Source organism: Gymnodraco acuticeps, unplaced genomic scaffold (genome assembly GCF_902827175.1).
Source record: "Gymnodraco acuticeps unplaced genomic scaffold, fGymAcu1.1, whole genome shotgun sequence".
Classification (NCBI taxonomy): domain Eukaryota; kingdom Metazoa; phylum Chordata; class Actinopteri; order Perciformes; family Bathydraconidae; genus Gymnodraco; species Gymnodraco acuticeps.
In genome coordinates this window covers 163,994-177,070 of record NW_022991948.1, presented here as the reverse complement: position 1 = coordinate 177,070, position 13,077 = coordinate 163,994, and the positions used below count along the sequence as shown (strand labels likewise).

Below are 13,077 nucleotides of genomic sequence, written 5' to 3'. Positions count from 1 at the left end.
GCTCTGTGCTAGTTCTGATACAGTGGTTAGTTAGGGTGTGTGCTTAAGTGTGTTTTGTGTGTATTCTGTGATTTGTGACGGTGTCGAACTTGTGCGAGACGCCTCACTATTTTAGCCTTAAGTGTCCATAGTGCGCTATGACTGTGATAATCTGTGACCTTCGTTTTGTGTAGCGTTATTGTGAACAGATAGCTGGTTTTAAGAGCCTGTATTTTTGGTTATATCATCTTTATTTTGAGTTTATTATTAAAATCAACCTCTTACCAAGAACACCTGGTTTCGTGTTGCTTCCCTTTTACCCTAAGCGAGCTGGGGACGTAACACAAGCCATAATCGTAATTGCGATTAAAATACGATTAATTGAGCAGCCCTACTTGAAACCATAGACTGTATATATAAAACAGCTTCGACAGCACAAAGATATTTTTTAAAACGATTGAAGATGTTCCCTGCGTTCTGACCTGATGATGGTGTGCATGCCGCGGACCTGAGGCGTGCTCTCCATCACGCTGAGGGTTGTGGGTAACGGCTGACCCTGGTGAGCCGAGGCGAGCGCCGATCTGTGACAAAAATCAAATGGTGAGACTGACATACAGAAATTATCTGAAATGGTACAGGCATTATATTTAAGACTTCCCTGGCGCTAAAGACTTTCTTAAATCAAATATCCTCCTGGCTTTGTGTGTAAAAACAATCAAGCTTCAAAAATAACGTTTATCTATGCTCTCTTTAACGTAAAGAACATATCGACTTAAACCTTATTTTGAAGGCCAGTATTGATGTTAACTCTTTTGATCGCTGACGTTTCCAGTTGCAATTATTAGCTTTCAAAATTAGCATACTTAAATCTGACTTTCTTCTTGTGGTAAATCTAAAAACTATATTTTCCATGAAATGATTTAGGTAGTGACGACAGAACCCAGAGTATTAAAACGGGCTGATATCCTAATTGTACCATCACGAAAAACACAAGAAAATCACACTAATAGAGAATCTTGATTTCAATATTGATAACAAATGATTGTGGTTATCAGTTTGGCCATCAGCCCTAGCTTTAACGTCAAACAATGGAAAGATAAGATTGCATATTGAGCAGAAACTAGCTGAATTGTTTAATATATAATCTACTGCAAGTGTTTAAATGCCTACAGCCCACTACATACTATAAGGTAATACACACACATGCAGACAGATTGCAATACAAAGTAAATGGGGCTGGATTTCCAAACAAAACATTTGACTATGAATAAAGTTCATCCCCATCTTAAAGCAAGACTCAGTGGAGCAACTTATTCTCTAACATTGTTATATAAAGTTAATTGTATGGCTGGTTAACAGTGTGTGTGTGTGTGTGTGTGTGTGTGTGTGTGTGTGTGTGTCATCAACTTCCGCCAACAAAATGCAAAACAAGAAATGCAACTCCAAAAATAAGAAAATTGTCAAAACCACACATGCTTGCGATGTCGGCCCGTCCACACAGCGGCGTGCGTTGACGCTTCACCATTCACTTTGAATGGGGTGACGTCACTTTTCGCCGAACAGCATTGTGGGAAGCGACGCGGAGCTTTGCTGGCGTGGCTCGCTGCAAAAGTTGAGCAATGTTCAACTTTTGAAGCCTCGGCAGAAGCGTCAGCCAATCGAATCACATGCCAGTACAAGCTCTAGCCAATCAAACCGCTGCTTGTGTGTCAGGGGCGGGAGATTCATGTGATTGGTTGTTGGTCGAGTTTCAGACCCCCGCCGGCAAGCTTCAACGCACGCCGCTGTGTGGACGGGCCGTTAAAGAGCGATGAGGAAGCTGGAAAGTCAATTTCACATGCTCTATTCCTTCAGTAAAGCATGCTTCTGCAACTTTAGCGTGTCATGAACGGCTTCAAAAAAGCTTGTTGGCTTTTCTATGGTGCCGGTATTTGATCAGCTCAATATGCAAAGCTTATTTAAAACAAGTTGCAAAAAGCCAGAACGCATCAAATCGACTAAAGTGTGCTTTAAAAACCACATCACTACAGGAGGATGCACAAGGTGAGCCTCACATATCCCAGCGCAGCTTCCTCTGAAGAAGGAGACAGATATTTTCATTTGGTGACATTTAGAGATGAAGAAGCAGAAAGAAAAAAATACAATAAGAGAGACACATATAAAAGGAGAGAAGAAGAGAAAGCATTAGAGCAGAGAAACAGCTCCACTTCATCAGCGCTGTGAACACTTTACAGCTCAGGGCCGAGGAGACGAAATTCTATTTGTCCTAAAAGAGGGTTCATTTCAGACGACTCGAAGTATGCCCTTTCTTAGCAGGACGCTTTAGAGAGTGAGAATACACATCAGTCGGCGTTTACTGCCCAGGTGAGAACACTGCAAAGCACTTACTCCTTTACTCCTGCACACTTACCAAATGATCCGAGGGTTCGCCACCTTGTGTTTTTTAGTGCATCTTAAACGTATCATTTTTTAGAGAACTAGCAGCTTTGTTCAACATGTCCCATATTGCACCAGGAGAGAAGAGCATATGTTAGGGTTATCTTAGAATTATGTTCTGCTCAGAAAAGGCTGAATTACGCCGAGTTGATCTTTGTCATCTTGCTTTAATTCGTGTTCGACTGTGTCGTTTTAAAAAAGGCAAATGGTAACAATATACATTTTCTTGAATTGTAGACACATACGGTGTTAAACAGGTCTGTGTTGGCCTGGTTGATAGTGTGTTTAGACATTAGCCTGTGGAGCATGGGAACGGTAGATCCATCCAGCAGCATTAATGGATTATATATGAATGGACCGTAGCGTTTTGAAAGTGATGAAAGTCTTTGCAAATGTATAAGTATGTATCTTAAAGCTGCCACTAGATGTATTCAACCATAGCTTTCTTTGCTCTATGTCAACTCTGAGGGAATTGTCTCGCTCTCTAGCTTTTAAGACTTTTTTTAAGTCACTTGAAATTAAATTTGAGACCTGTTTTACATGCAACTTGCATTAAGCGTGACAGCAATGGGAGAGGCTTTTGGTAAATAATTTTTTTAAAGCGTTCTGTAGGAGCTTTATTCATTTGTGATGTTTACTTTGGGTGCCGTTTGGTGCAGAGCAGGTGGTGTACTGGAGGTTTATAAGCAGGGGTGCACATAACTGCAAGTACGCGGCAACAATCTGAAATACGTACCGTCACTTGTGTCACAAAGCGCATTTGCGTACCAACGTACTTGTGAAGCTTTTCCAGAAGGCAGTTAGATCACCGGACGACAGAGTCGGTCTCCGTGTGCACAGACAGGGCTGCTGTTAACGTCGGTCTGTACAACGGAATTGTGCCGAAACTACGCCAACCGGCTGCGGAGGGAGACTCCCCCCCTTCACTGGAGAACTGCGCTAAAACAGCTGATCACAATGTTCACGCTCTGTGGTCACGAAGTACTGCACTAGCCGTCCCCCGTCAACTTTCCTGAAGTACTCCCCTAGAACCCCTCGCGATTTGAAATGATGCGATTATCAAAGCCTGCGATTTTTTTCTACATTATTATTTATTTATACACTTTTTTTTTCTTTTTTCTTGTGTGTCAGTCATCCACACCAATCAGAAGTGCTGTGCTCCACATGTACCAGCCATTGTTAACCAATCAGAAGTGGCCCATGATAGAAGGTGATAGATAGATTGATCCAATCACCTGCCCTTTCCAAATGGCTTCCAATTGAGCTTTAGATGGTTTGGTGAACCATCTGAGTCAGGTTAGTAATGCTCCATCACATGTTTCTATTACAGGGAGAATCTGAAACTGAAGCTTGACTTTAAAGCAACCCAACGGAAGTTTCATGTAAGTTTAGTTCTTTCACTCGTAGCTCGGGCTGCGGGGGCGCTAGAGACGGGAGCACGTTGATGCGACCTTCCTAGCCGGAGTTATGGCCGCATTTTACAATAAACTTCCGTTGGGTAGCTTAAAAACAAATATCGCAAATCGAATCGCAATATCTGTCAGAAAAATCGCAATTCGATTTCTTCCCATAATCGTGCAGCCCTATGAAGGAGGTTACATTTTTTGCCGAAAGTCGAGACGAAGTGTTTTCACACATGCCAAACCATTGAATGCATCAATCACAGAGATAGAGATGCAACACAGGAGAGAAAGGATTCATTTGCAGTGTGGCTGAAAATGGAGTGAAAAAAAGAAAGGGAATTAAGAGCAGGTAAAGGGTTGAGTCATTAAATATAAAAATCACAGTCATACCTCACAGTGATCTCACGCTGCAATGGTTACACAGCATTCAGCCAGGCAAGGGGAGTCGTGTGTGACAAGAAAAAAAAACATGACAACGTCAAACCCACAAGAAACGCCAAACATTTAAAGTGAAAATAAATGTTTGTTTGTTAGAATGTAGTATTAACAACATTGGTGCTTGAAATAAATGATGAGTCAAAATGTTGTTAATTATTTATGGTTTTACGCAGAATTAATGAAACATCCATGCTATCAGCCTCTAAATGCTAACATGCTCCAATGGTGATGCTAACATGCTAATGTTTAGCACATATGTTGACCAGGTGAATTTAGCAAGTTAGCAACAAGTCTCACAACAAAGACACACAAAATGGTTGAAGCTCATGTATTCAATGTATTTAGTTTTGCATGATATTTATGTAAAATCAGTCACTCAGTATTTGTCTTCATGTTTAGTCGGTTTTAAATATAGTACAGATAAGAGTTCACACAAGGGTTTTAATACTCTTATCTGTACTATCCTAACTCTTATAGCACTGATATCATACCTGAATGTCCCTACATGGATTAATACATATTTAACTTATCTTAAAGGTAGGGTAGGTAAGAATGGAGAAACCAGCTCGAGTGCGCTTGAATTTGAAAATACACAACCGAAGAAAATCTGCCTCTTCCTTCAGACTTCCTCACAGAGCCCCTCCTCCAACACACAGATGACCAATGAGGGCACGAGATGAGTTTGTGTACAGATGGAAGGTTGACAGGCAGGTAGGCCATCCAGTTACTTTAGCCGGGCCGGCTAAAATGATTGGTCATGCTTTTTACAGCACCACGGCTTCCAGAGATGACATGTTTTAAAGTATTTATTGTCAAAGCATTTAATATATTCATTGCTATCGGGATGTTAAAAGCATTCCATGGAATATAACAACAAGTGTTTCTGAAATAGATTACATACCCCACTTTTAATACGGTCAAAATCCCCTAAAAATGGTATAAAATGTTTGATGTGTGCATATATCGCTATATTTCACTGGATAAATACCAACATTGATCTGCTGTTGATACTGCAGTAAAATCATTACTTTGTGGATCAAGGCGGTAAAGTACTGTTATAGCACTTATATCATACCGGAATATCCCTACATGGATTAATACATATTTAACTTCTCTTAATTTGGTTAAAATCCCCTAAAAATCGTGTAAAAGTTAACATTTTCGACCCGATTGTGTGCATTTTTCTGCCAATCCCTGCAGTTGAGTAGACATCGCTATATTTCACTGGATAAATACCAACATTGATCTGCTGCTGTTGACACTGCAGTAAAATCCTCACTTTGTGGATCATGGCAGTAAATCCTAAGAAGGACAGCGTCATGCTAACTTCCTCCACGCTGCACACTGAGGTTTTGTGAAGTGTGAAAGATGTTCTGTGTGTTCGTCCAGTGAACATGTGGAAGCTGGAACAGATCATAGTTTGAAGCAGGTCATAAAGCCGGCTGACGGGACAGTGAGGTGAGGAAGATGGAGGACACCTCTCCGGCTTTATGTGCTCATTAATCTCTGAGTATCCGGAGCTCAGTGTGTTCACTGAGGTGTAGACGGACCAGGGACAGCTTCTCCTTAATGACGCAGATATTTAGGCTTTTGCTTTTAGTGTGACTTCGTCATTTGAAGGATAACTATAGCTTACTGGGATTGATTTACTTCTGAGTTATGAGCCTAATTGGCCGGGCAATTAAGCAGATAGTTAAAGCTAAAGGAAATGCTGACAGTGAGTCATTTAGCACGGTCAACCAGCAGAGGGAGGAAGTGGTCAAATACAAAATATAGACTACAGACTAGTAGGGACTGACCAGAGGCTGCAGAAAAACGAAAGACAATACCTTTCGTTGACAAAAACTAGCTTTGTTATCCTCGTTGATTGATGATGCTCTCTCCTCCAGCTGTACAGTAACTAGCAGTGGGGATAAGATCTTCAAAAAGCATCTGAAACTGTCATTTCTTTAGGTACTCCAGTGACATTATTAACTCAACACAATACCCTATATCAATGCCAGTCAGAGGCTAAAATAAAAAACATATTTTCTTACATTTAACTTCTGGAAACTACTCATCATTTATGAGGATGATTCATGTTTTTACGTATCCGACTTTCTCCATTGAGGCGGTTTTGTATTGTCACAAATATTGCAAAATTAACTAACGCTTTTCTTGGATTTAGTGGGTTTATGATCACATTTAGAGATTTGTCCTACGTCTACTGGTAGGATGTGAGCAAGACATACAACTGCATCATGTATTTGCCATTATTATGAACTCAAAACAGTAAAAATAGATTTTCTGATGTATTTTATAGCCTTGTATTGGGTGTTCGTATTACATATTACTATGACCAGTTTGTAAGGGCAGCACAGTCAAATCATCAGACCCTGAAAGCACCACAAGCCAATCATCTCACGCCTCAATGTATTTTCCTAACAGCCAGTGATCTGATCTTAGCCAGGACAGCAGGCATTTTACACTTTATATCAGGGGTGTCAAACTCAAGGCCCGGGGGCCAAATCCGGCCCGCCACTTCATTTTATGTGGCCCCACAAGAGCTTGCAAAGAATATAATAAGTTTATTATAATGTTACGTGCCGCTTTACAGGAGAACGTTGCCCATAAACTACATGTCCCACAATGCATCTCATTTTGTGACATGCGCAATGAAGAGACTTGCAATGATTGGCCCTAGACTTCCGCTTTCAGACAGTTAATTATTAAGTTATTACCCTATCCGATAATAATCCAATGCAGAGGAAATATTGTAAACTTTTTTATATTTATTATCTATGTATATTTATATAGTCTTAAAGTTACCACCGGCCCTTTGAGTGCAACCATAATTCTAATGTGGCCCGCGATGAAATTGAGTTTGACCCCCCTGCTTTATATTGATCATTAAACGTCATACTTTTAGAGGAAAAAGCAGCCGATCAAGCTTTAAGTTGTCATGATGCTAACAGCTATCATTACAAAGGCAAATGTAGCAGCCAATCGTGTGGCAGCATTGTTCATTTGATCATTCCCTTTGTCTTCCCTCATAGCAAGTAAACCTCTCCAAGTGAACAAAGGCTGACAATCTATAGGGGAGGAAATAACGAGAGAAACCAAGTGTTCCGCTGAATCAGGGAAATCCTTTCCACGGCCCAACAAACAAACAAAAGAGAGAAACGAGTTTTACCTTCTCCAGCTGACTGTGAACGTGCTGAACAATCAGATCCAGAGCTACAAAGTTTTCCCCGCCTGTGAATAAGTTTAAGACACAAAGGAGAAGAATTTACAAGAAAGCTAGGTTGTAAAGTTTGTAGCAGAAGACTAAATAAATCAAAATGAATGTCCACGGACCTCTGGGCACCACGATGTCCGCAGACTGCACCGTGGGCTCGATGTATTGCTCGAACGCCGGCTTTACGAACTTGTTGTATTGTTTGATGATGCCGCTGATGTCCCGCCCACGCAGTGAAATGTCCCTCTTCAGCCTCCGTATCAGGCGGATGTCAGAGTCTGTGTCCACAAACACCTTCATGTCCAGCAGCTGGCACAAAGGGAACAAAGACAGTTACGGTAACATGCGATTTGTTGTCGTTTAGTTGCATTTCTATACATCCTAAAAAACAGTTATTTATTTCCTCCTCGAATTCAAATATAACAGTAACACAAACAAATATGGATTAATGCTTAATGTGTACATTACTTTAGATTGGAACATTTAAGTTTCCCCTTGGTTTGTCAATCAGAGGTCGGTTGTCGCTTGACACACCACAAAAGGTCTCAAATGAAATATTTCACACATGATACTTCCAACACAATCAGGCAAACATCATATAAAAAGGCATTTGCAACAGTGTCTACAATGGCATCATAAACCAAGCTCAATATAGGTTCAGTTCTCTGTAAGAAAACAAAAGCACTTTCTTTTCTTTTGGTGGTTCCCAACCTTTTTTCCCAAGAGCCCCCCCAAATGACTCCTGTTGGAAGTTGCGCAACAGCGGTAATTAAAGTTTCAAAGTCTCAAAATGCAACAACTACCGTCACAAACTGGATGAATGTGAAGTATTTTGTTAAACTGTTTAAAACACATGCTCAAAGTAAGCCGGACTTTGCCGATGTGTTTATGTGGATTCAAAAGTCGTAAATAATCTACAAAATGGAGGAGAGCGATCTGATCGGAGCAACTGTGACAAATAATCCAACTGAAACCGGCATGGACAATGACTGTGTTTTAAAAATGCACTTATCCAGAAAAGCCCGGTTTGGAAACTTTACGAGCAGAAGAAACATTTCTATAGAAAGAATTATACATTTCTGTCTTTCTATGCCTTTAATACTAACTTCAATTTTTATTAAAAATTAATTAATCAATTATTTTTATTGTAATGTAGAGACAAGGCTTTTAGTGACAATCATGTATTGCGTTACAATTATATGTAAAAAAACAAAATGGCGCGCCCCCCAGGTCGGGAACCACTGGTCTAATGGATAGTGAGGTGGGCTGATGATCGGAAGGTTGTGAGTTCAAATCCCGCCTGGAACGCCACCACTAGTGTGCCCTTGAGTAAGGCACTTAGCCCTCAGTTACTCCAGGGAGAATGTCCCTGTAATCGGTCATTGTAAGTCGCTTTGGAATAAGGCGTCTGCTAAATGCCTAAATTGTAAATTATATTTGTGGGAGAATAAACCCCACAGATCCTCAACTCCGGTGTCTCACTCACTAACAACGCAGAGCAACAAGAACGTCGTCTACAGTAGCCATGAACTCGCATGTATTTTCTTATTCGAGGGGGGTTGGATGCGTGGGCCACCCGAATAGGTTAAGGGGCCTTTTGCTTTTCTTGCCGGGGGGGGACTGAGCACCATAAACAATATTTGCTAATATGTAGACTACTAGTGACTAGTACAATTTCCCACAATGCAAGAAGATATTTTAAAATGTCTTGCCAACCAACTGTCAAAAAATGTCCACTCAAAATAATTGTTGCCGATAGATTTCTGGATATTTTGACGAGGTGCTTTAGCTCTGAACCCTAGAATACTAAATATGTGAGGAACAAATGGCTGACAGACTGTGCAGGCTTCATCTTGAGTATTGTCAAAAAAAGACATGCTCTGCTGCACACTGATGGAAACAAGTGGAAAAAAACACTTTTGAGTCGCCTCCAAGATTTGACATGTTTACAGCTGAGATGTAGCGTCGGGGTCAGGACATGTCGAGGAAGTCAACATCGTAAAAACAGAGGAGACATTCGTTATCACTGCCACTTCAAACTGAACCTCGAAACAAATCAATGAAGCGACGTTACACCGGGAGAGGAACAAACAAAAAAGAGGCAACATCATCGCTCAACGAAAGAACTGTAGACGACTCCTGGGAGGAAGGAAGTGTGTAACTCAACAAGCGACATGTTGCTGGGTAAGCATGACTGTCAGGGGGAAATGATCACAAAGGATAGAGATCAAGACCTTGATAGTAGGTAACCTGCTCCACAAGGAAACACTCAGCTACTTTTTTGCTATAACATGTAGGTTTTAGTGCATGTAAATGGCCGGCAAAGGCTACAATTCATAGATCCAGATGGAGCTTCTCCCCCACACACACACCTGCAATGGCCTGATAACAACAGATGATATTAAAAGCCAAACCATTAATAGTGTTGTAAATCTGTATGGATATATCTTGTATCACACAATCACAGCAGAGTGTGTGTGTGTGTGTGTGTGTGTGTGGCTTCTCACCGCACACCTCATTAGCATATCAGATTTGTAGACTATAATTGCCTTCAGTTACAAGAGTGGACACAAAAGAGGATAAATCACAGCAGACAGAGGCTGTTATTAACTGAGTCAGAGAGTCTCAGGGGAACACACACACACACACACACACACACACACACACACACACACACACACACACACACACACACACACACACACACACACACACACACACACACACACACACACACACACACACACACACACACACACACACACACACACACACACACACCACACACACACACACACACACACCACTTCAGGGGACATTACATTGACTTACATGCATTTCCTGGAGACGTATCCTAACCTTAACCAACACCTGCCTAACCCTAACCAAGTCTTCACCCTAAAATTAATGATTCCCCTCATGGGGACCTCCATTTTGTCCCCATAAGGGAAGCGAGTCCCCACACGTGACTGTGTAAACAGATTTAGCTCCCCACAAGTATAGTAATGCTAGGCCACACACACACACACACACACACACACACACACACACACACACACACACACACACACACACACACACACACACACACACTTTGTATGTCCAATAATGTTAAATAGAAAGAAAACAGAAAACATTTTATTTATTTTTTATATTTTTCCCAATATGCAATTACCTATAAATTGAAATTGCACATTTAATACTAAGAGCAACTCCAAGAATTAAAAAGGTATTTCATTCTACAACAACATCAAATGAAAATAAAGGGATGAAGATAATCAAATAAAGTGTCAGCCTATTTAGAAATGCCCAAAGAGCTGATTTAATGTCCCTGCTCAGAGTCAGAGGACTCCGTTCACTATTAATCAGCCTGCTCCTCTCCGAGCGGACAGATCCATTACTCAGGTCTGGCTCAGGGAAAAGAGTACGGAGGAAAAACAAGAACATCTCTAAAAATGTTTTGATAGCATCTGAATTATCAAACATGTGTCCTGCTTTCTGGTATTTCATGAGATATTACAGTTAGTGCTTTATTCACTGCCTACTGCGTGTTGTTTTAAAAAAAAGGGTGCTTCATGTGGGATCTTTTAGGCGACAATTAAAAAACAATATGGCAAACTTCACGGTAATAAATGAAACTGTATTCTTACCTTCAGCAGCTCCTTGTTGGCAAACGCCAGGATTCCCTCAAAGATGACGACATTGGCCCCGTACACCGTTTTCTGTTAAAAAGAACAAAATAAATCAACATTTATTAAACTCTAGCTCAGCGGTTCCCAACGTTTTTCAACTCAGGGCCCGCTTAAGAATCAAAAAGTTTTTCGTGGCCCACATTCAACCATAAACAATACGGAGGGTAAATAAAGTTCTGATTGGTCGATTCAGAACATGTGACACGTTGTTAATCCAGAAGAACAGACCGCTGTCAAGGACTGTAATGACCGTTGCTAAGGACTGTAATGACCGTTGCTAAGGACTGTAATGACCGTTGCTAAGGGGGATCAAGAAGGATAAAGGAAATGTTAGATGGGAATGTTATCTCCTATATGTTATTGTTATGTCCATGTTTGTGTCTTTAGCCCGGCGGCCCACTTGCAATGCCTTCGCGGACCACTAGGGGGCCGCGGCCCACAGGTTGGGAACCGCTGCTCTAGGCAAGGCAAGGCAAGGCAATTTATTTGTATTGCACAATTCATACAGTAATGCAATTCAAAGAGCTTTACAGGATCAAACAGAGCAAACACGATACATTGAGAAGAAATACAAAACACACAAAATAATTAATTAACAGAAAGAAAACTATGTTTAACAGTTCGAAAATTAGAACATTTAAATTTGAAAAGCCATATTAAAAAGAAATGTTTTTAGACCTGATATAAATGATTCTAAAGTGCTAGACATTCTCAGATGTTCTGGGAGTTTGTTCCGCATTAGGAGCATAGATGCAGAAGGCTGCTTCCCCACGCTTTGATGTGAGCTGGCCTGAAGACCTAAGGGGTCTGCTGGGTTCGTACCACTGAAGGAGGTCCTTGATATATTTGGGTCCTAGCCCGTTTAGTGCTTTATATTAGGGTTGCCAGAAACTGACCATGATCAAAATCAATTATTCGGCAGCCCTGGCGAATAATAATCGATTATTCGACTGACCGACCGACCAACCGACCGACCGACCGACCGACCCCCCCCCCCCCCCTTGAGGTTGAGCTGTGATAGACCAACGTCTTTTCGCAGAGCTTGCATTTAACTTCCTTTGGACTTGGAAGTTCGAAGTAGTTCCACGAGGAGGAAATCTTTTTATCTGCCGCTTTGTTCATCTTTAGTCGCACGTGTGAGGGAGAGGGGGGGTGGGGGTGGGGGCGGTGTGTAGCGTGCTGCAGCAGCAGTCTGCTCTGCACGCAGGCTTCCTCCAAGTTTACAGTAAAACAAACTGGTGGTGTGACCAATGGCCATTTACAATTATTAATACTATACTATTATTAGCATTAGTCTATATTTTGGTTGAAACTAAACCAGAAAAAAGAAAAAAAATACATAAATAATAATAAAAATATATATAAATAAAATCGATTTTTCAAAATAATATTCGATTATGGAGACTGTAACGAATATTCGAATAATCACTGGCATCCCTACTTTATATGTGCGCATTCAAATCTTAAAATCAATTCTCTCACCAACTGGAAGCCAATGCAGCGATCTCAGCACGGGAGTGATGTGATCTGTTTTCTTGGTTAAGATTCTGGCAGCAGCATTTTGAATTAGTTGGAGTTTACGGAGTGATTTTTTTGTGAGGCCTGTGAAGATGCTGTTGACAAAATAATCCCATGGCCTTTAGTCGAGTTAGTTTAAGGTGTTTTTGATGCGGTGTGATTTGTTTTATGCTTAGGTATGCGACTGTATTCTTATGTTATTGTTGTTTATGCTACCTTTGCTCTTTTGTTAGTGCCTATTATTTTAACATTTAAAGTTGATGTGCATTGAAATGTGCTCTATAAATAAATTGCCAGTGGTCGCAACAATCATCCCTCCTGTGCATTGCAGGCGTGAAAAGGTTGCTTTCTAATTTCAGTTTATTATAAAATAACTACGGTCCAGCGCCGACGC

General features: G+C 40.9%; 1 protein-coding gene across 4 annotated transcripts in view; it reads right to left on the bottom strand.

Moving 5' to 3' along the window:
- The window catches only part of si:ch211-243j20.2 (uridine-cytidine kinase-like 1), a 36,717-nt gene that overhangs the window by 6,597 nt on the left and 17,043 nt on the right, over positions 1–13,077 (bottom strand). For 2 of the 4 annotated variants that reach the window (XM_034200589.1, XM_034200591.1), the window contains 5 exons: positions 11,124–11,195; positions 7,593–7,782; positions 7,429–7,490; positions 4,209–4,225; positions 462–560 (listed from right to left, as the gene is read on the bottom strand). In XM_034200589.1, the coding sequence (XP_034056480.1) occupies positions 462–560; positions 4,209–4,225; positions 7,429–7,490; positions 7,593–7,782; positions 11,124–11,195 (440 nt within the window). Of the gene's footprint in view, positions 1–461; positions 561–2,033; positions 2,054–4,208; positions 4,226–7,428; positions 7,491–7,592; positions 7,783–11,123; positions 11,196–13,077 lie in introns of all 4 variants that reach the window. The other 2 variants (XM_034200588.1, XM_034200590.1) reach the window with 1 other exon arrangement.